Below are 24,681 nucleotides of genomic sequence, written 5' to 3'. Positions count from 1 at the left end.
ATTTGATAATAAAATTTAATGATTTTTCATTTGTCATGCCTCATATCAGTTAGAATGGCAATGTAAGTCTTTTATATAAGAACACAGTGCAAATAATTACCACTGAATATAGTCTACGAGCCTGTATACTTAAGGTCATCCATTAACATTCTTGTGACCCAACAGAAAATTAGTATCAAGGTTACTTATAGGGAATGTGGATTCTTTATGAAAAACTGCATTTCTAAGAATCTCTCAAGGGACTGACTGGCACTTTCAGGAAACCTCTGTATTTCACAATTTCGTTAGTATATGAGCACTGCAAGGTGCAGCTGCGGGGGCAGACAGGCCATTTTCTCTGGGCTCTGCACTCTTAGGTGACTCTGCTTTTCCATGGGAGCCTTTGAGAATCCGTCATTACCTACCAATAGAGTGAGGCACATACCACCTTAACTGATATTTTACAATGCCTTTTACAAAAGCCCAAGAAATTCACATGTGGTAATGTTATTGCTGTTTTGTTTCTGAAAGGGAGAGGAATAGTAGGCATATTCATATAGAAAGAAATAGAAGATATATTTCTTCTATAGTCTCTCCTTTGCTCACACTTTGGTGGGAATTTATGAAATAGGTGTGGTTTTGACACAGTAACTTACGTGGCAGATAATTCATCCATATGGGACTCTCCTTGGTCTTAAAGTTACCACATGAGAACTGAACTTCATTTCAACCTGTTTCTGAATAGCATCCCTTTTCATATTTACATTATGGCCCATGTTTCTCTGATACTTATCCCATATTAAAAAACAGGGGCAAACCCAGACAGTGTGGCCCACTGGATGAGCTTTGACTTATGAACCAGGAGGTCACGGTTCGATTCTTGGCCAGGTCAGGGCACATTGCTGGCTCCATCTCCTGTAGGGGGAGTGCAGAAGGCAGCTGATGAATGATTCTCTCTCCTCATTGATGTTTCTCTCTTTCCCTCTCCCTTCCTCTCTGAAAGCATTTCCCCCCAGAGCATGGCTTTCAACACATTTCCTTATATAAAAATACTCATTAATATCCTACTGCCTACAGGTAGACTTATAGTTTAAAACCCTCTATGATACAATTCTGACCAATGTTTAAACATACCCAGGTATCCACTAGTCAGTCCAGCTAAACTGGGTGGCCTTTGACATCTTTTCTATAGAACCTAAGAGGTCACCTACTCCTTCTCTAGCCTGACTGTACCTTAAAACTATGCAGGGTGCTTTTCACAAGACCTTCCTGTTCTGAGGTTGGGCCTCTTAAGAAGAAGCTCTCCACAGGAAAGTGATGGCCATCCAGATTTGAGAATTATGGATATAATCTCACCTTCTCAGTTTACAGGAATGGAAACTGAGACTCAGGGGGCCTCGGTGACCTGCCCCGGGCCCAAGCACAAAGGACGGCCTCCCCCAAGTCTGTGCCTCTCAGCCTGGACTTTTGCCTGTCACTTCACAGGTGGCTTGCCCCTCCTCACCACCCTTCTGCTCCCCCGGGAAGCCTTCCCTGATTTAACCAGCTCACAGCATGATGGCCTCATCAGAGCCCGAAACATGTAACAAAACCAGAAACCACACATATGCTACCTTTTTTATATTTTGCTTTTCTTTTTGTATCTCCATAACAAAACAGGTGGTAGGGGAATCATGTTAGAAGCCCTATCCTGGCCTCCAAAAGGGCAGCTGCTCTTTGTTCTTCAGCCCAACATTCTAAGGAGTAATTGGGCCCCAGATTATTTTTCTCTTCCAAGGTCCTGGCAGGCACAGTATGTGAAGGGTTCCTAACACTGCCCCCTGCGGGAGGGTACAAGCCTGTGTATCAGTGAACGTGCCAACCAGGCAAGTTTTTCAAGCTCCATGTTTTCCAACAGTTGTTTGCTGCACATGTTCTCTCTGCTAAGGACAGAGTGATTCCTTTGCATTATTTATTTTAATTCCTTTTAAATGGTACAAATGAGGCATAATTATCTTTACTGTAAATACTAGCAATCACCACCCCAACAATACAAAACTGAGATTTGGAGAGCTCAAGTGGTTTGCACACAGCTCACAGCTACTCTAACACCAGACCCATGGGCAGTCAACGGTCCACATTTTTGTATCCACTTTCTCAAATGCTGTGCACTCTGTCTGTGACCAGTTTTAAATTCCTTCATAGACAGGACCCATGTCTTATTCATCTTATTTACTTCTATCCCAGTGATCTGCACATAGTAGAAATTCAATAATTGCTAAATTATTTTTTAAAAGCCATGGTTTTACTATTTTCTTTAGTCCTAGATTTTTCTATAAATCTCCTGAAATAAACTTCTCAATATTCTAATAAAAATTTGACAGATGAGGATTATATAATTCATTTTATAGCTCTCTTTCTACACCTCATTCAATATTATAGAAGTGATCCTAAGGAAGGCAGAAGCACCCAAGGCTTGGAATCATAAAAAAAAAAAAAATACAAGTTTAGTGTCCATTTACCAGTATTGAGCACTTCTTACTTACCAAGCACTGCTAAGTGGCTTCTCTACCTTAAGTCTACATAGTAGTTAAAAGCACAGACTCAAAATCCAGGACTGGGTTTGGACTCTACTTCTACCATTTGCTAGCTGTGTTTCTTTAGGAAAATTATTTAACCTCCCTCCCTGTGTCTCAGGCTCACAGTAGGTACTATGTATATTTTGGCTTTTATTAATTCATTTAATGTTTCTAAAAATCACCCATTGAAACCTATATCTCCCTTCCTTAAAATTAATTTTTAAAACAAGCAGAATGCGGTGTTTTTGAAATTCCCTCAAAAGTAATATGCTTTCACACTTTAAACCATTCACAAAGAATTAGGTAAGATATCGGAGTGATATTAGATATCTGATATCACAATTGATTTTTAATATGATAATCATCATTAAGTACACCAACAAACAGCGTTGTACGAAATGTAAAATAACGCCAATAACAGAGGAATTTCCCTGGAAACCTCATTCCAAAGGCAAACACGGAGCTGAGGAGGCCTACATGGCAGCCCACAGTTCAGAGTCCACTCAGCGGATGGTGAACCCATCCAAAGCAGTGGGTCTTCATTTTTAAGGGTGATGGCTAAGGGCAGGAAAGAATCAGGAGCAATTTTGAGACTCTTCTTCAGCCAAGCCGGGGAAGTTTCTTAGAAAAGAAAGGCTTAAGCAGTTATTTCCAACTAAAAAGGTATAACAAGGGATGCAAACAATTTCAGATAGATATAATGAGACTCCTTAATAATGGGAATTACCTATGCATTCTGACAGTACAGATCCCCCCTGGGTCAGCAGGAGACAGTGGTAAAACTTGCCAAGCATTTGCTCTGGGTCTATAAGAAGCTATTTAGGGAAATCAGTAGCCCATTGTCGATGTGAACACCATCTACAAAGAGCTACTCTGTTATCCATTGACACTGAATCGACAAGTCCATTCGAATGGAAGCAATAGGAAAAGAACATGTGCCTCTGAATTGACCAAGCATGTGATTTAGGTAACCAAGTCCCCAGGCTGTTTCTCTGAATTCAGTGGAAAACGTTTGAATGAAGGAATCCATAACTAGTGAACACATTGACCAAGTGAACCTCAGTACATACCCCCGTCCACTTAGCCATGGGCACACTTTCTGTGGGATCAAAGGGGCACAGAGTCCCTTAGGAAACTCATGTCACACTAAGGATCCTGAGTACGGTCAGTGCTTCTGTTAGGGGTTCCACTGGCACTGATGGAACTGTCAGGGACACCTGCACAGGTGAGGGAACTAGGTGGGAGTAAGGCTGCACCAGGGTTAAGTAATGTCTCTTGCCCTCAGCATCCTGCACTTCCTTACCTCTCAAATGAGCCACCAGCTGATGACTGAATTCTCCATGACCTAAAATATTCCATCTTCACTTTCCCGTGGGTCAATAGTTCTCAAATTTTAGTGCTTAAAAATAATTAAGTGTTTGGTAAAATTCAGGATCCCAGGCCTCATAAGGTCCAGTAGGTCCTGGGTAGAACTCTAGAATCAGTATTCTTTCAAAAATATATATATATATATATATATATATATATATATATATATATATATATTGATTTCAGAAAGATAGAAACATCAATGATGAGAGAGAATCATTCATCAGCTGCCTCCTGCAGCCCCCTACTGGGGATCGAGCTTGCAACCCAGGCATGTGCCCTGACCAGGAATAGAACCCTGACCTCCTGGTTCACGGGTTGACACTCAACCACTGAGCTACACCAGCCGGGTCAGTAATCTTAATAAACCCCTCAGGCGGTTCTGTTGAAGGTGGTCTTCAGTCTGTGTTTTAAGGCACTGATTACCATGTGGGATTTGCCTGATCAATTGATCCTTGATGTAAGGCTAACTGCTATAGGATTAAGAACGCCTAAAAAGAGAGAGAGAGAAAGAAGACCTCCTGGGACGACCTGAACCAAAGAGAAAGGTCACCGTGGCCAGCTGATTGATACCTCTGGATGGCCAACGTTGTGAGGAGGCTGGAGGTGGAGGGGTATGCTGGGGAATATTGCAATTGGAAGAGGCAGTTTTCCATCTCATAGAAGCTCTGCTGTGAATGTCCTCTACTTTGCATCCAAGTCCTAGCTCCTGTGCTATCCATATAGTCATCATATATAAATAAAAAGCTCCTAGTATGCTGCAAGCAAAATTCCACTCTCTTAAGTATCCCCCGGGAACTTCCAAAAGGCTAAGATTCCCGAGAAGGGATTCCTGGAACCAATAACATCTTCATCATTGATTCCGTAAGAGAAACATCAAGAAGAAATTAGATCTTGTTCATAATGTGCAAATCTTGCCATTAAACATTTGTAGTTTCACAGGGAATTTCCCCTTCAGTTCTACAGCAGTGAGACAGGTCCTCTGGTGTGTTAAGTAAAAACATTTGCACCATCTCACTTTCCTGGCTCTCTCTCAAGGACAGATATTTAGCAAAAGCAAATAAAACTTCACCACATTTTCTTTAAGTAATTAAGGACCTGTTAAGTGTCAATTTAGAAAACTTTTTGGACTCCTGTCTAAAATCTCATGACACATTCATTTAAACTGGAAGCAGATGCTTGCTTTGAAAAAGTATTGACATTTTGGGAGAATTTCGGAAATGCCAGTAACAGAAATAAATGGATTTGGCAACCACTTGGCAGTAGTACAATTTCCCATTAACCACAGTTGTGAACTTGGAGTGCCGGGCAGCTCTTTTAATTTCTATTTCTTTGTTAGGGTGTTTGTTGTTGTTGGATCCAAAATCTGATGCCTTTCACAAAGGAAAAGAGTATTTTTTTAATGAGGTGGTGGGGAGGAGGGGAGCTGGCTGATAGACTTACCAGCTCTTGTGAAAAACTGAATCATGAAAGTCAAATTGTAACTGTCCGACTGAGACGATCTTTTCAAAGCAAACATTTTTCTGAGGCTCTACTACTATCTTTCCTGTACAGTAAATTTTTAAAAATTGGATCATCCCTTCTGATGCCTCTTTTATGATCAAGTTTACTGAGCTCATCTCTGGGTGATGCAATGGAAATATTGCATCTAGGTTACTGGCGTTCACTCTAGTGTTTCTGCTTGACGTTTTATGGAAGCTGCACAGAACTGTCTGGAAGACAGATTCATATTGTGCGGTGGTGGTAAAGAACGAATCTTTTTTCTGAACTCCAAACCCACACTCAGCATTAAGTAGACCACCTGCCCTCCCCACAGGGTGGGTTTGCAGGATCAGACTCAGTCACTGTGGCAACAACGGGAGGCAGCTGGGGTGCCCGCCTGTGTGGCGTGAGTGGTCAGGCTTTGGCTGTCATGAACACCTGTGTCCCAGCTGAACACTGAGGAGATGGAACGATGGGAAGTTCTGATGTTGTCTAGTCACAGGGCAGCAGAGACGGAGACACGGCTCACGTGAGGACCAGGCACAGGCAGGTTCTGAGGACGTGCTCCTCCTGAGTCTCCTCCTCCTTCGCTCCTGCGAATGGCTCTTGATGTTCTTTGTCATCAGCTCAGAGCGGCCACTGCCCTGAACCCCGGAAGCAGGATGCATGTCCCACGGTGGCCTGGCTGTTGTGTGTAGGGAGCCAGCTCTGAGCCACGAGGGCATGAAGGTGGGCTGGGAGGGGATGGGGATAATGATCCCAGGCCAGCATCTCTTCAAAGTGCAGGCAAATATTTATTTAAGTTCAACCCTTCAGTGATTTGAAGGAGGGTATGGAAATAATGCTCTTAGGCTGGGGCCTGGAGGAGAGGGTAGCTGAGAATAGCCTGATGTGGACAGGGTTCATTTACCCTCAGGTAAAGGGCCCCTTGGAGGGTATAGTTGAAGGCATATCCCTGGTTTTAGGCTCAGGCTGATGGCTGACTAAATCCCGACTCTACCCTCACCTGCTGTGTGACTTGGGTTAGATGCTCCATCTCCATTAGCCTCAGTGGCCCAATCTGTGAAATGTGCACATGAATCTCTACCTCTCCAGGTTCCTGTGGGGGTGAAATAAACGCTCACAGGCAGTAAGCTCATCAGAGTGTCTGGCACGTGGGCTGATGCAGGAAATGCTAGGTCCACGGGCTCCTTCAACCCCCTCCACCCAGAGTCCCACCTGGAATTTCTACGGCAGCCTCAGGGATTGCTTTCTCAGCAAAAGCAGGGTGTTGCTCGAATGTAAGGATTGCCTCTGAAGACAAAAGGGACCTTCACGTTCCTTTGTATTCTTCTACTGACACTTCAGTTAAGAGATCAAAAACTTGGAGTCATAGTTAAAACCACGGATTCTTGCAGCTCGAGAGAGCTTTACAGCATCACCCGGTTCCGGCCCTTATTTCAAACATGAGTGAACGGAGTCTCAAGGAGGTTGAATATTGCCTTAAGACCTGTTCATCTGCGGGGGAAGAAAATGTATTCCCTACTTCTCATTCATAATTAATTTTATACTAAGAAGTTCAGCTTCAAATTAGAAGTGAGAAATTATGTCCCTGGGCTAGTAATAATTAAAAATCGCTAAAACTTATTTCATCTTTACTGGGGGCTAGGTCCTATGTTAAGTACTTCCATGCATTCTCCTGTCTAGTACGTACGAAGGATGTAGTTACTAGTATTATTTCCAGTGTATAAACGAGTAATGGGAGGCAATGCAAGTAAAGTCGTTTTCCTAAGGTTGCTGGCTACTACATGGGAGAGGTGAGACGCAAACGCACTGAGGCCTACAGCTGATGGACCTGTGGTGAGTGTGGCAGAGTGGGCAGGTTCTTAAGCCAGGAGGAGCACTTTGTCATTCAATTGTCAGTCACTAGTGTTCTTTTCACTTGGAGAAGGAGAGGCAGCAAAAAGGTTGAGGGCAGAGAGCCCTACAATGCTGCCAGCAGGCAGGTGGCAACACGGTGGGTCTGCTCGAGGGAGGGGACCCTGGGAGGGAGGCTGGCAAAATTGGTGAGGGGTCACGAAGAAGGGAGGGAGCCTTTGAGGCAAGCTTCATCTCCCCACAGCGCTTCCCAGATAGACCCTGCGGGGCACAGGCAGGTGGGGGGCCGAGGAAACACACAGATGAGGCCTTTCCTTCCTGTCCTTCTGCTTCTCCTCCTGGACTCTCCAGGAGTTTTAGATCGGAAAGCCTTTAAATAATCTCTAACAAGTTATGTTCCACATTCAGTCTCCGTGTCAGGGCAAAGCTGATTTCCTACAGGATTTAAGATCGAACGTTGAGGTGCCTGGCCCCTTAAAGTAAGATGATATGTGCAAGAAGCAATTTCCAGTGATTACCCTCATTTCTCTCTCTTTTTAAAAATACATGTTTTTATTGATTTCAGAGAGGAAGGAAAACGGAGAGATAGAAACATTAATGATAAGAGTGAATCATTGATTGGCTGCCCCCTACACACCCCCAACTGGGGATGGAGCCACAACCAGGCATGTGACCTTGACCGGGAATCAAACCTGGACCTCTTGGTTCATAGGTCCATGCTCACTACTGAGCCACGCCAGCAGGGAACCCTCATTTATCTTTTAATTGATTTGTACCTTCTTTAAGCTACATTTCTAGTCAAGAGTTGTTCCAAGTCATTCCCCAGCACAGGATAAGGGGACTAGATTGCAGATGCAGCCGGGAAAGGTGATGAGGGTTAAGGAGTGGGACAAGTGCTTTTCCTGACAGAGGAGACTGCTGAAAACTCCTGTCCCTCACAACGCAGTCCAGCCTGTTTACTTATGCTCTGCCAGAAATAGGTATGCAAGGAAAGAAAATGATGACAGTCCAATTTCTTCAAGGGAATGTAAACAAAACCCGGGGATCCTTAAAGCATGCCCTCCCGCACAGCACGTCCTGTTCAGAGCTGTCTCCCGGCCTCCACGGGGTTTACTGTAGCCATCAGGGCCAAGAGGAATGAGAAGAGGGACCTTTCCTTGCAAACCACACTGTGGACTTAAAACAACTTACTCATGCCCAGTTCTTTAGTAATCACAGCGTGAATGAGCAGGGTTTTGGTAGGGGAGAGATACTTACAAAAATATTTTCACAATTAGCAATGTGTTTATATACAAATAACTCTCAAATCCTGAGGAAGTAGGCAAACATTCTCATCATTTCCCAGATAACTCCGTTTTGTAAGACACTGAAAATTATAAAAATGAGAATAAAACTTATATCAGATGAACTGCAGGAGTTCTCGCTTTGAACCCTTTGTAATGTTTTTCTCAACTGTAGTTTGCGAATGTGTATTCCTTGTACACTGGCAAGTCCTCAGTTTGGCCCAGCCTCCGGGTTCACACAGTGTGGAAGAGGAGAAAAAAAGGAGGAAGGTGTCAGGATTGTGGAAGGTCCCGGATGCCATGGCATTTGGACTGCATGTGTGTCTATAATAGATAATCAATGAATTTCTCAGGTGCCCTAAATTTAAAGGGAGGGTGGAAGAAGAGTAGATATTGGAAACAGAAGAGAAAAACAATGTGTTGTAATATAGCAATGAACTAAAGAGTTGCAAAAGCAGCAGAAGGCGGTCAATGGTGTCATATTCTTCACTTCAGAGACATCAAGGGGAATGAGAGCTGAGAGAACCTTGGAAATTCATAGCTGATGTTCAAGACCACAGCTCCGCTGGAATGTCAAATGAACAGGTGGGGGGGGAGGGGAGGAGGAGCACCATGTGCTAAGCATTCCTCTTGTCAATTTAATCAGAGAAAGGAATGGTTAGGAGAACAACTGGCAAGAGTAGCTAAACCCAGAAAGAGTCCCTAGGGTCGTAAGTTTGGAATGGGAAGAATCTGAAGACTCAAGAGAGAACTCATGATAATGGATGGGAGGACAGGAAAGAAACAGAATCGATAACACATGTGGGTTTTACACTAATGACTACTGAGGGCTGAAATAAAAAACACTGACAACACCAAATGTTGGGGTGTGAAGCAAAGGGATCGCTCACCATAGTTGGACTGAAATGTGGTACAATTACTTTAAAGAACTGTTTGGCAGTTTCTTAAAACGTTAAAGATACGATTCTACTCCTAGATATTTACCACAAAAAATGAACATGAAAGACTGGGATGTGAATATACACAACATAGATATTCATAACTCAAACCTGTAAACAAACCAAGTATCTATGCACGAAAAATTACAAAGTACTTCATGTATATACAACGTGATACTACTGAGCATTAAAAAAAATGTAACATGTAAAAACCTGGATAAGCCTCAAAAACTTATGCTAAGAAAAATATCCAAACAGCAAAAAAGTACATAGTAAATGATCACCTGTAAATGAAGTTCTAAAACAGGCTAAACTAGTTTAGGGTGAAAAAAATAATGATTGCCTCACAGGAAGGGAACATTACTCAACAGAAGCACGAGGGATGTTTCTGGGGTGATGGTAATAATCTATGTGTTTATTTGGGGGTGATTACAAGAACATGTAAAACTGTCAAAACTCATTACACTGAACAATTAAGATTTGTGCATTTTTTTACACGTTAATTATGCCTCAATTTTACAAAAAAAAATCTAAACATAAAATATGAAAGAGGCAGCACAATTCATCCTCCCATGAAAGAAAAAAAGAAGAAGGGAGTTTTGAGGTACGCAGAAGGAAAGCTGCGAAAATTCACCCTAAATGACTTGAATATTGTTAGTAAAAGTACGGGATGATGTTATCTTCTGGTTATGGTAAGGACACTGAGGAGGAGAACAAAGAATACATGTATCAGGAAGATAGAAAATATGTGGGAGATATTATAAGATCATAGAGGATGAATTTCTAACAACTCTACACCCCACCTCATCCTGTGTGTTCCACAATGCTATCTTCAGAGTTTTGTAAGAGTCCCATTCAACTCAGATTTGTGTTTTAGAGTAGAGGAGGGTCTAGGGTAGGGGTGAAAATTGCTTCTTGGACGATAGGGGGTACAGTGAAAAATCATCTTAGATATTACAATGATTTGTTGTCTCCCAGTGCTCAACCCCACCTACAAATAGTATTCTTGCGTTTTAAATTGGGGTAGAGGGTAATTAGAAAAAAAATGCTTTAAAAAGATGGGTGATAATGAAAAAAGTTGAGAAATACTGTTTTAGGGAAAGCAAAATGCAGGCAACGGGAGTACCTTAGGTCAGGGGTCTGGTCAGGCAAGTAAATGACAGTTAAGATATGAAGGAGTCTAAGTTGATGTCACCTACATTACTAAAATAGATCAGATAAATTAGAGATGGGATTATAAATTATGAACATCAGAATCAAGAGAACAGAGATTCTAACAATGGTTTATTGTCTCAATGCAGGGCCAGCAGCAATGAGGAGAATAAACTTGTCATGGAAGTCATGTCAACATTAAGGTCTTAAAAGAAGACAACTGAGCACAGAGGAAAGCTAGGAAGCAGCAGGCCATAATCATGACCCTGTCAACATGCCAGTAGGAGTAACAGAGAGGAGGATGGGAAGGGTAAGAGGTTAAGGTCAAGGAGGAGCATTTCAGAATTCAGGTATTAAAGAATGAAAAGGTCTGAAAGGCAGAGCAGAACTGGAGGGCCCTGGAATGAAGGCAGCAGAGAAACTGGGAGGTTAATGTAATATCTGAATTTGCTAAAAAGGGCAGCATAGGTTGGGAGCAAGAGAAAGTCATTGCTCTGATGCTCAAGTCCCTGAGGACAATGGGAGACTGTACCAAAAACTGTGAGGTGGCAGTGATGAGGATGGCGATGATGTGCATGAGATGCTGGGCTGGGCTGGGCTTCTAAAGAGCTGGGGAAAGAGACCTGGAGAGAGACTGGTCTGAGTTGAATAAAGATGAAGGGGAGAAACTGTAATGGGGTTAGGACTACAGGTAAGTAAAGCTGGATACTCACTCATAGGTCACCCTGGGGTGAGGAGTATGATTTCACCCCAGGGGAGAATGCAGAACTTGACATCCTTATGTGGTGGGAAGAACCTCAAAACATTTTTCTTTACACAGTAGGCTGGCATTTTGGATTCTCTGGGGCCTCAATTAAAAAGTACAGAAGGGAAATACTACTATCTTGAGTGTATTAAAGTCCTTTTTGTGTAATAAAAGGGCGAGTGGTTAGTATCAAATCCATAAGAAAATGCATTATTAACATTTAAATTTATTTCAAAGATAATAGTTACTTGCCCTTCTTTTTGTGTTATTTTATTCTTTAGATATTCAATTTTCTAAAGGATTGGACTGAAGAAAACCAAATGTATGCTGTTATCAAATTCATCTTCTACATAGTTCAATTATTGGACATTCTATTTCTTATCTTCTGAGTTTTAATTATAAGATTTATTGTAACACCCCTGTGTTATCTATAGCCAATCATATGAATGGAGGGTACTTTAGGCAATAATACGATTTTTGGAAGGGATGTATGATATGATTTTTTAAAGAGGTTCTTTTCATATTGTGTTTCAAATAGCAGCAACTATTTAACTCAAGCCCAGAATTTAAATATTCTATTATACTCTTTTGAGCCATCAGGGACTTTTACTCTTTTCATTCATAAAAAGGTTATGCTAATCTTGTCTATTTTCTTTTACATGTTCAGTTCCAAGCAAGGCCAACAATAATTAATATAAATTAAGAATGCTGGCATGGAAAGCTGATCCTTATCAATTTGTCACACTGTAAATGTGCTGCACAGACTCAGAATAGATTAACTTCAAAGTCCAGTAAAATGGTCTTGAAAGAGGCCAAATATATTTGGTTAACACTCAGTAGACTCAGTGAAGTCTACTGCTATGAACAGGTCGAAAGCTCTGTCATATAATTCCAAGAATGCAAATGAAATTTGTCCTAGTGCCATAAGATTTCTGAGATGCTGTAAAAGCATCACATCTTATTTAGAACTTCTGTCCTGGAAAAGACTCAGGTTTCTCTCAAAGTGAAGGTCATTAATTAAGGTCTGGCTGTCCAATATAGTAGCCACTAACTATATCTGGCTATTGATTTTTTGAGATATGAGTAGCCTGAGATGTCCTGTAAAATATACACTGGATTTCAAAGATTAATTATATAAAAGAAAGTATACCATCTCATTAATATTTTTTTTATGGGTGGGGTTTTTAACTTTATTTTTCATTACAGTTTACATTGAATATTATTTTATATTAGTTTCAAGTGTACAGCACAGTGGTTAGATATTAATATACTTTGCAAAGTGATCTCCCCAACATTTCAAGTACCCACTTGCCACCATGCATATTGCAATATTATTGACTATACCCCCTATACTGTACTTTATATCCCTGAGACTATTTTGCAGCTACAAATTTATACTTCTTAATCCTTCACCATTTTTTTTCACCCAGTCCCCTAACTCCCTCCCCTCTGGCAACCATTAGTTTGTTTTCTATATCTATGAGTCTGTTTCTATTTTGTTTGTTCATTTATTTTGCTCTTTATATCTACATATAAGTGAAATCATATGGTATTTGTTTTTCTCTAACTTAATTCACTTAGCATAATACCCTCTAGGTCCATCCATGCTGTCATAAATAGTAAGATTTCATTCTTCTTTATGACTGAGTAATATTCCATCGTATATCTGTATCATCATATTTTTATCTATTCATCTATTGATGGACACTTGGGTTACTTTCATATCTTGGCTATTATAAATAATGCTGCAATGAACATGGGGGTGGATATATTCTTTTGAATTAATGTTTTTGGTTTCTTTAGATATATACCCAAAAGTAAAATTACTGGGTCATACAGCAGTTCCATTTTTAACTATTTTGGGAACCTCCATATTGTTTTCCATAGTGATTTCATTAATCTGCATTCCCACCAACAGTGCATGAGGGTTCCCTTCTCTACATCCTCATCAACACTTGTTATTGGTTGATTTATTGATGATGGCCATTCTGGCACATGTGAGGAAATATCTCATTGTGGTTTTAATTTGCATTGCTTCGATGATTAGTGATGTTGAGCATCTTTTTATCTGTATATTGACCATCTGTATGTCCTCTTTGGAGAAGTGTGTATTCAGGTCCTCTGCCAGTTTTTTTAATTGGATATTTGGGAGGAAATAAACAAATGGGACTAAATCAAACAGAAAGCTTTGCATAGCAAAGGAAACCATCAACAAAACAAAAAGACAACCTACTAAATGGGAGAACATAAGCACCAATGATGCACCTAATAAGGGGTTAATATCCAAAAATTTTAAAGAACTCATACAACTCATTAATATTTTTAAATGTTCAATTTTAAAATTAATATTTAAGATTAATTACATGTTAAAATGATAATAGTTTAGATACATTGGGGTTTGATAAAATATATTATTAAGATTAATTTCACCTTGTTAGGTTTTGAAATATTGCCACTTGAAAATTTTAAGTTACAGATCTGACTCATTTTCGTTTGGCAGTGCTGCTGTGGGCTGTATTCCAATTTTGAGGTGAACCACAAGGAGGCAGTCGAGGGTGGTGATGAGGGGCAAGGATACTGGGTCAGACAGATCTAGGTTCAATTGCCAGGTCTTCTATTTCCCCCCTAAGAAACAAATCTAAACTGTTCATATCTAAAGAGATAACTTGGGTTCTTAGAATGACAATTAAGTTCTATATTACAAAAAAGGGTACAATTTTAAGTTACCTGTATAATGAGAAATAAATAAAATTGTAAAATGAATCAATCAAACCCAATTTATAATTTTCTTTTATCCTCTTTTTGCCTTTGACTCATGGCTACTTAGCAGAAAAATACTACGGAAAGCAAAAGTAAAACTTGGAGTTACCTACATGTGGATTAACTCTGCTGTTTTCTGAGCCACCTCTCTCTGCTACTGAGGGATATAGTGTAAACAGCCTTTACTGTTTGCTTAAGAAAAACAGGAAGGACCTTTCTATCAAGAGGCAATTGTATACCATTAAATAGCTAAATATCAAGAATTTTGGGATAGAAGAGCTATCTGAGCAGCATGAGTAACGGGATATGAACAGGATAAAGTCCAAGGGCAGAAATTCAATCCTGGGTCTGCCACAGCCTAGGCCAAGGTCAGAAGAGATCTCCAAACCTTGGTTTTCTCATCTGTAAAATGGGGATGAGGATAATAATACCTCTCACAATAGACTGCATGCAGATTAAATTAAATAATGGATATAAAACCACATCTGTAAAACGGAAAGTATTATATAAATGTTAGCTATTATGATCATTTTATTCTACTGGAAACTAAGAATAATATACACATAGATGGCCTCCTTGCTCTCTGGTATAATGTGAAAGCACAGAAGGTGAACCAGGGTGGCTTTGTGCAGACACTTAACCCCTGAGGACCCTCCTCCTCTCTTCTTCCACATCTACTTTAATCTCTGAGAGGGCCCCATAAAAAAGCTCTTAGAAAACTACAGTTCTATACAAATGCAAAACATGGTTGTTGGTTTGGATAATCACCAAGAGTTGATTTTACTGAAAGAGAAACAATCCTGGTAGGTATCCCTCTCACTGTGAAAAGCAGTCATTTCCATGCTCCAAAAAATATGTCCTTGTACTTTTAACTCACATATACTAATTCAAAATAATAGTCAGTGGCACTCCTATGGGAATTGAAAATAGAAGGTTAGAGTGTATATCTCTTGTTCAGGTCTTGACAGGATGAAATTTAAAAGAATCTCTGTCTTCTTTTTCAAGTGCAGGCACATTCAACACAATATGATAATCATAACCGCAGGATATCACTCCTAACAGGGACCCTCATTTCAAAGACAGGCTTTTAAAGCTGGCTTTTGGGGGAAAACACTCAACTATGTGATTTTTGAACTCAATATTATATAATCCATGTAACCAAAAGACACTGACAGGCTTGTACCCAGACTGAAGTTATTTGGGCCCTAAGTAAAGATATATACAGATGTAACATGACATTAAAAATGAGTCCTTAGAACTTCACATAAAAATAAGAGCTCATAAAAATAGTAAAGTAAAACACCCTATCAACCTGTAACTTGTTATCTACAATAATTAGAACTCATTTCTCCCAAAACATTTGATTTGTTCTTGTTTCTGAAGGGAGCTTGTTAGTACTAATATCTATGTGTACATATAACATTCAAGGAGTAAACAGGAAAGTGAAGAAGGTGCATCATAAAAGTTACTGAGGCAATGAAAACAATCCTGTTAGGGAGAGGATAGAGGAACAAAACACACCATTAGCCTCTCTAAAGTTCAGAGGCATGGAAGCCAATTCAGAAAGGGTACAGATTGTCGGCATCCTAACAAGTACAGATAAACACAGCACTACAGTCTGATTCCAACCATTTCTACCTTTTAATTTCAGTTTCAACCTTTTTTTTAAAGTTTAGAAGTTAAATTCCAGAACCACCACCATTTTCACGATCATTGCCAGTACCATCACCAACATACTTAGTCTTCCTATTAATTACAATACACGAGGCAAAAGTACCCCTTGGTGTGCTAGTCTCTGGTGATACTAATTGCACGATTAACCTTTTATAGGGCAGTGAGGGAAAAGCCAACACCAGTGATTATGCCTGGGAGGCCTTCCTAGGAGCAAGAGTTACTCTAATCATTACTAATTCCAGGTATGCCTCACTGTGTTTCTTACCAAGAGTACAAAGTGGGCACAAGTTGTAGTTAAGCCATTTAGTTACACCTTTAGGACAGACTGCTTTCCCTAGACCAGCACTTTGCCAAGAGTATATTCATTAAATATGTGGGAAACGCCTTACCAAAAAAAGAGTGGCTTGGAAAATGCTGTATTCCATAGTCCCTGTTTGAGGATTCACAGGGCGTTTAGCATATTAGAAATTTTTGCAATAAAGGAACTATTTTTTTTAAAAGAACATTTACTCTTTATTTTTTGTTGTTGTTTTTAATCCTCACCTGAGGATATTTTTTCCATTGAGTCTTAGAGAGAGTGGAAGGTAGGGAGAGAGAGAGAAACATCAATGTGAGAGAAACACATATATTGGTTGCCTCCTGCTTGCACCTTGCCATCCAGGACCAGGAATTGAGCCTGCAACTTAGGTATGCACCCTTGACCAGAACTTAACCGGGACCCTTCAGTCCTTGGGCTGACACTCTATCCATTGAGCCAAACTAGTTAAGGCAAAAAAGGACCTTTCTTCCTTTCTTCCTTCCTTCCTTGCCTCCTTCCTTCCTTCCTTCCTTCCTTCCTTCCTTCCTTCCTTCCTTCCTTCCTTCCTTCCTTCCTTTCTTTCCTCTCTCTCTCCCTCCCTCCCTCCCTCCCTCCCTCTCTCTCTCTCTCCCTTTCTTTCTTTCTTTCTTTCTTTCTTTCTTTCTTTCTTTCTTTCTTTCTTTCTTTCTTTCTTTCTTTCTTTCTAGAACTATATTTAACTTAACTCAGTATTTCCTAAATTCATTTGACCATGTAATCCCTTCCAAATCTCGCCTCTCTACAGGCAATTTATGAGCAGCTCCCAGAACTAATACTTCCAGAAAGACACTCTGGAAAATACTCTTTTTGACTGATAAGGGATAGAATTAATTCGGATGAGTATTGCGTCTTTCCAAAGCTTCAAATCTCTAATTATTTCACTCTTGGAAGAGAAGACAATAGCATAACCAAGTGTTGAGAAGAAAAGGATTTCGGGAAATTACAAGGCCGCCTGATCAAAGGTACATTCTACTTACTTGAGGAGATTCCCAAGATTGAACAGAGCCCGGTTGTGCTGTGGATTTAGCTGGAGAGCCCTCTGATAGTACATCTTTGCCTCTGCTGTGTTCCTCGTCAGTGTTCCAAGGTTGTTCAGGGCACTTGCATGGCGTGGATACAGCCTAAAAAAATTTAAAATATTAAGCTATGAGTGTTCAAAAACTTCTAAGTTGGACAGTTTGCTTGTTCTACTTTCCACCTCCCCCACCTATGCCACAACCAAAAAGAAACACTGAATTCTTCCTTTATTTTAATGGTACATCTATGCCAAATCCTTTTTAATGCAATTTTGTTGAGATATAACTGACATGAAGCACTGTGTAAGTTTAAGGTATACAGCGTAAGAATTTGACTAATATATATTGTGTAATGACTGCCACAATAAGTTTAGCTGACATCCATCATCTATATATATAAAAGGCTAACATGCAAATTGTCCCCATAGGAGTTCAAGCAGGAAACTGGGAGTTTAATTGCTCTCTATGATGTGTGCTGACCACCGGGTGGGGCGGGAGGTGTGCAGAACAAAGGAAGGCCCCAGCTGGCAGCCGGCAGCTGGCAGCCTGGGAAGGGAGGCCCTGGTTGGCAGCCGGAAGGCCCCAATCAGCCCTGATTGCCAGCCAGGCCTAGGGACCCTACCCATACACAAATTTCGTGCACCAGACCTCTAGTCTCATATAAATACATACAAAAAAAGAATGTTTTCATCCTTATGAAGAGAACTCTTAGGATCTACTCACTTAACAACTTTCAGATGCACCAAACAGCAGTGTTATTAGCTATAGTCATCATGTTGTATATTATATCCCTGGATCTCAGTTATATTATAACTGGAAGCTTGTACCTACCTTTTCACCACCTTCATCCAATTCCCCAGCTCTGGTAATCAACCATGGATTTTGTTTTCTATGGTTTTGTTTTGTTTTATTTCAGTTTTTAAATTTACTTTAGATTTCATATATAGGTGAGCTCATACAGTACAGTAAAACTCATTTAACATTGTCAATCAGTTCTGCGACTTTATAATGAAATCTATTTTTATCATAGGACAATTGTTATAAACAAGATTTAATCTCCCAAGGTATTCATTAGAATTATAACTAAACCTCATTGAATGAAATTATGTTATGCAAGATATGCTGTATTTGTCTTTCTCTGACTCACTTCACTTAGCATAGAGCTATGTTGTCACAAGTGGCAAGATTTCCACCCTTTTTTATGACTGAATAATATTTCACTGTGTACAAATACACACCACAACTTCCTTACACACCTTCTGTTTCCACATCTTGGTTTTGCAAATAATGCCGCTATGAATATGAGGTTGTAGATGACTCCTGGATATAGTATTCTCATTTCCTTCAGATATATTCCAACTGCCGGGAGCCGGTCCATGCTTGCTGTTTCAAGGGACCTGGCATATATGGCATACTGTTCTTAATATGTTTGCTCCCCTTAGCGCTGTGTATTTTAACCAAGGTCACCTCTCCAAGAAAGGTTGTTTCCCCAGGTAGGAATTTTTCCCTGAAGTCAGGGAGGGGATGCCTCTCCTAGAAAGGTTGTTTCCCCAGGTAGGAATTTTTCCCTGAAGTTAGGGAGGGGATGAAACTCCTTAACTAAGTGCCAGGCGGGTAGTTAATCACTTTAACTACAAACAATCATGTTTAAGCTACATAATCTTTACTCCCTGGAATGGAGATAAGAAACGCCCTAACCTTTGAAATAGAGATTGATAGGATTGGAATCAAACTGGTATAAATACAGATGTAACAAGATAGCAGAACACAGAACTTAGAACACAGAACTTAGAATACAGAGCTTAGAACACAGAACTAAGAAGACAGAACCTACACAGAACCTACAGACAGAAGAACTTCGCTGGAGAGAGCATGGCAAAAGATCCTGGACTGAACCTGACTACAGAAATTGGCAAGAGAACCTGACTAGAACCTGGTGACTGAACCTGGCTAGAGAACCTGGACAGAACCTGGCTGGAGAACCTAGTGAGGGAACATGGCTACTGAACCTGGAATGGAGAACCTGGTGAACCTAGCAAGAGAGCATGGACACAGAACCTGGCTGGAGAACCTAGCGAGGGAACTTGGCTACAGAACCTGGCTGGAGAACCTGGAGAACCTGGTTGGAGAACCTAGCGAGACAACATGGACACAGAACCTGGCTGGAGATCCTAACCAGAACTTCGTTGGAGATCCACAACAGAACCTCTCTGGAGATCCAGACCAGAACTTGGCTAGAGATCCTGGCTAGGCTGCTGATCAACTGAACGCTGTCTCCGTGTCATTCCTTCTTCGCCGACTCTGTCCACACCTTTGGGGACCCCTGGACCTGCTGGGGTTGGACCCCAGCATCCAACAACTGGAATTGCTGGATCATGTGCTAGTTCGAATTTTAATTTTTTGAGGAACCTCCATTTTATTTTACATAATGGCTGCACTAATGTACATTTCCTTTTCTCTATATTTTACCAACACTTGTTATTTATTTATTTATTTATTTATTTATTTATTTATATTAGCCATTCGAGACTTCCGATCAAGGTGGCGGCATAGGAACATGTGGTACTTGCATCCCCCCACAATCACATAAAAATTATAACAAAACTTCAGTGATGAAATGCAAGGACCTTCAACCTCTTTCCAGCAAAGTTATTTAGAATCAAAGGACATATAAAGAGCTTCCTAGACAAGAAAAAGCTAAAGGAGTTCATCACCAAACCAGTATTACAAAAAATGTTAAAGGGTTTTCTTTTAAAAAAAAAAGATAAAAAATATGAACAATAAAATGGCAATAAGTATATATCTATCAACAATCAAATCTAAAATACAAATAAATGAACAAATAGAGCAGAAACAGACTCATAGATACAGAGAATATTGTCACAGTTGCCAGATAAGGACTTGGGGGGATGGGTGAGAAAGGTGAAGGAATTAAAAAGTATAAATTTATAATTACAGAATAGTGATGGGGATGTAAAGTATAGCATAGAAAATAGTTAATAGTATTGTAATGACATGTATGGTGTCAGATGGGTATGAAATTTATGAGGATAATCTTAGTAAGTTATCTAATGTATCTAAACTGTACACCTGAAACTAATATATTATATGTCAACTTTAATTGAAAAATTAAAAAAATGATTTAAAAATATTAGCCATTCTAACTGATTCAAGGTTATACCTCATTGTAGTTTTGATTTTCCTTGATGATTAATAATGTTGAGCATCTTTTCATGTACCTGTTGTCCATCTGCATGTCTTCTTTGGAAAAATGTTTATTCAGAGGCTCTGCCCAATTTTTTTGTTTGTTCTTGAGTTGTATGAGAGCTTTATATTTTTTGGATGGTAAATACTTATCAGATACATGACTTGCGAATATTTTCTCCCATTCTGAAGGTTGCCTTTTCATTTTATCGATGGTGTCCTTTGCTGTGTAGAAGCTTTTTAGTTTTGTGTAGTCCCACTTGCTCATTTTTACTAGTATTGCATCTGCTTTTGCTGTCAAATCCAAAAAAATCATTGCCAAGACTGATGTCAAGGAGCTTATGTTTTCTTCTAGGAGTTTCATGGTTTCTGGTCTTATATTCCAGTTTTCAATTCATGTTGTTAATTTTCTGTATGGTGTAAAATAATGGACCAGTTTCATTCTTTTGCATGTGCTGTCCAATTTTCCCAATACCATTCATTGAAAAGACTGTCCTTTCCACAGTGTGTATTCTTTGTTCCTTTGTAGTAAATTAATTGACCATAGATGTGTGGGTTTATTCTCTTTAATTGATCAATATATCTTATTTTAAAATAAAAACTATCATACTGTTTTGATTACTATAACTTTCTAATATTGTTTGAAATGAGGGAGCATGATTCTCCCAGCTTTGTTTTTCTTTCTTATGCCAAATCTTAATGGTCAACTATTTTTGCAGATGTGAGCATATAAATAAGGCAGAGAAGCAAATATTAGTGGTATTAGTAAATAACTCCCAAACAATGCAAAAAAAAAATAGTATGTGAATCTGCCGAAAATAAATAAATTTTAGTCATTTGGAGACTAAAATTACTTTCAACTTCCTTTAATAGAAAATCCTCTTTGCCTCAGGTGCTAAGTTTCTCTCCTGGTGGGACTACTGCCCAGCTGCCTCTATAGTGCCCACTATTTCCACAAGATGCTGGGAATTCCTGGGTGAGAAATCTTCATAAACATCTTTGGACTGGAGCATTAGTTAGACCATCACTTTTGAGAAAAGGATAAGCATAATGCCTCCCCATAACAATAATCTTTAACCCCCAATAACCATCTATCTTGACTTTGTTTTTCCATTTTACCGGATCTCCCCCTCTTTCTGTAATGTGCTCCCACCTGGCCTGATATAGATCTCAGAATAAAAATCCTGACAAACACTAAAAAAATTAAATAATACACAATAATGTGAAAATAAAATTTCTCATGTTCAAAGCAAATGTAAGGGATTGGGTATGCATCAACAAGAGAATCAATTTATTTCCTTAACATGAAACTATAAAGAAGGCAAATGAGCACAGCTACATGACTTGGCTGTTTCTGCTACATTTAGTGGACATATTTAGCAGTCTAAGAGGCTCCATCTCTGTCACCCAGAGTACTTTGAATAAGCTGGTGGAGCTGGCTTTTAATGTAAGAAAGCCAAGGTCATGCCCAAGTAATAAAAATAGGATCTGTCCTTGTCAAGTCTCTTGACAATCAAATGCCATACTTGCCCCTCCCACCGTGTTCTGTCCGTTCTAAGAAGATCAGTTGCTATTAAAAGGCCAGAAAGACAAGTTGCATCATTTTTTCAAATCTTTGCTTTGAACGGGTTGCTATTAAAATGCCAAAAAGACAAGTTGCTCCACTTCCCCCCCAAATCGTTGCTTAACCAGAGTGTCCTGAGTTTATTTGCCTATGTCATCCTCCCTTCCCTACTCCCTCACTGACCAACTATGAATATCCCTCAGAACTAGTATTGTTAAGAAGACACTCTGGGTAATGCTTCTCTTGACTGACAAGGAATAGAATCAATTCAAATGAATGTTACACCCTCTTAAAGCTTAAAAGTCCTAATTATTCACAATGACTTTTGAGAAAAGAATATGCATAATGTCTCCCCATAACAATAATCTTTAACCCCCAATAACCATCTATCTTGACTTTGTTTTTCCATTTTACCTGATCTCCCCCTCTTTCTGTAATGTGCTCCCACCTGGCCTGATATAGATCTCAGAATAAAAATCCTGACAAACACTAAAAAAATTAAATAATACACAATAATGTGAAAATAACATTTCTCATGTTCAAGAAAATAACATTTCTCATTTGAAGGCTATAGGGAAAGTTGTATTATAAGAGGAAGTTGGAGGAAAGAAAACATCTCAGGCCAGACAACGGCTGTTGTTTGCTTCTCTTTAGTGACTTCTTAATTAGCAAAGACAACACCAGAGTCTCTGCTACAGCCCCTCACACCCAATCTCCCAGTTCCTGAGGCATGGTGAGTGTCTGGTGCTCTCTCTGAGATGACCCTACAGGGTATCAGAGCTATGATGAGAGGCAAAAATAAAATGCTCTTGTATCCCCACATTCACTCCATGCCCAGAAATCTCCTGGGACGCTTGTGTCTAGCAGTTATTTTGGAAGTGGATATGGAGAGCACATTATAGCCAGGGCTCAAATTCTTCCAAAGAAACTTTTTTTTTTTTTTTATGTTGAGCAAGGCTCTGTGATTGCCAGATGATTTAAGAGTTGTCCAGTGAAGCCCTAACCGGTTTGGCTCAGTGGATAGAGCGTCGGCCTGCGGACTGAAAGGTCCCAGGTTCGATTCCGGTCAAGGGCATGTACCTTGGTTTCCAGCAACATCCCCAATAGGGGGTGTGCAGGAGGCAGCTGATCGATGTTTCTCTCTCTCTCATCGATGTTTCTAACTCTCTATCCCTCTCCCTTCCTCTCTGTAAAAAAATCAATAAAATATATTAAAAAAAAGAGTTGTCCAGTGAACATGGTGAGAGTAATTCTCTTTGTTTCCCAGATAACAAAGTGATATGTCTGTCTGTCTGTCTCTCTCTCTCTCTCTCTCTCTCTCTCTCCCTTCCTTTCTGAAATCAATAAAACAAAATATTTTTTTAAAAAGCATCCCAGGATATCTGCCTCCACAGGAGAGGTAATTTCATAAAACGTGATCTTTCCCTTGTTTCTTTAGGCTTTGGAGCTACCAAAATAAATGCCTGAGGTGAAAGCACAAACTATGGAAAAGGACGGTCTACATTCAGTAAGAGCTTCCACAGTGGGCTCACTTCTGTGTCAAAGTTCTGGTCTGCACCGCCAAGCAGCTAGCTGGCCTCTCCAGCTGGTCCTCAGCCCTTCTTTCCTGACTTTTTATTCACTCAGGACCCCACTGCCATTTAAATGAATGGCATGCACTTTCAAAGGTCACCAACTACAAAAATGTTTTTCTCTCTCTCCCTCTTTTTTTTTTTTTTTTTTTTTTTTGTCAAATCAGAAACCAAATGTAAGTCTGTACTGAACTCTCAAAATGAGAACCAAGTCGTGAGAAGGAAAGTGAAAGCCTTTAGTATGCCTTGTGCTCCAAGGCTGCAGAACCATGAGGCTTAGGAAAAGAGGCTCCATGTTAATTACCAGAGTCTCAACCCTTCCTGCGGAAGGACTGCTGGCACGTCTGGTGATTTACTGAAGCTATTACCATGCACAGCCCTTCATCTGGAAAATGAATAGCTGTTGTTCATTCCTGGTAATAGTAAGGGTCTTCTCGCAATACCTCGTCTCACTGGTTATCTGATTAGGTTCACCTCATCACAAAAAAGTACTGCATTATTTATGAAACAAAGCTGAATTCATTAAAAGGATTCTTCAACAGCCAGGTCAGGAAAAAAATATCACTTTTTATTTTTATATAGTTGTAGATATTTTCTTAAAACAGAGAGTCTTCTCTTATGTACTGAAGACCTATGCAAGAACACGACTTATCTAATATGTCAAACCTGAGTTCTCTAGGGGGGAGTTTTCTATTGAAAAGGTGAATAAATTTAAGAGATGCCTATGTAGCTACATCAATTGTCAGAATAAATTAAGCCCATCTGGACTTTGACTTCTGCAGGTATGTTTTACATAAGTTCTGTTAGTGACCATTCCCTTCTCCAACTAAAAACAACCACAACAAAAGCGCCACTGAACTGCAGCACAGTGGTCATTGTTGGGCCTACTTAAAAAAAACTGTTTTATGATTTTTAGAGAGAAAGGAAGGCAAAGGAAGAAAGAGAAATATCTATGTGAGAGAGAAACATTGACTGACTGCCTCCTGCACACCCCTACAAAGGATCAAGCTGACAACGCAGGCATGTGCCCTGATCAGAATTGAGCCAGCAGCTTTTTGGTGCACGGAATGATGCCCAACCAACTGAGCCACACCAGCCAGGGCAGGCCTCCTTTTTAGAGATCAGTGTAACTGGACTTTCTCATAGCTTTATTCGCCATATGCATTGTTTATGGGGACTCTCTCACTATTTCT

General features: G+C 39.9%; 1 protein-coding gene across 5 annotated transcripts in view; it reads right to left on the bottom strand.

Moving 5' to 3' along the window:
* TMTC1 (transmembrane O-mannosyltransferase targeting cadherins 1) overlaps positions 1–24,681 on the bottom strand; it is a 238,146-nt gene that overhangs the window by 35,435 nt on the left and 178,030 nt on the right. For all 5 annotated transcript variants that reach the window (XM_036299239.1, XM_036299240.1, XM_036299241.1 and 2 more), the window contains one exon: positions 17,111–17,254. In XM_036299239.1, the coding sequence (XP_036155132.1) occupies positions 17,111–17,254 (144 nt within the window). The remainder of the gene's footprint in view (positions 1–17,110; positions 17,255–24,681) is intronic.

The sequence above is a fragment of the Myotis myotis genome, unplaced genomic scaffold, assembly GCF_014108235.1.
Source record: "Myotis myotis isolate mMyoMyo1 unplaced genomic scaffold, mMyoMyo1.p scaffold_m19_p_3, whole genome shotgun sequence".
Taxonomy (NCBI): Eukaryota; Metazoa; Chordata; class Mammalia; order Chiroptera; family Vespertilionidae; genus Myotis; species Myotis myotis.
This window is presented reverse-complemented; position numbering and strand designations above follow the sequence as displayed.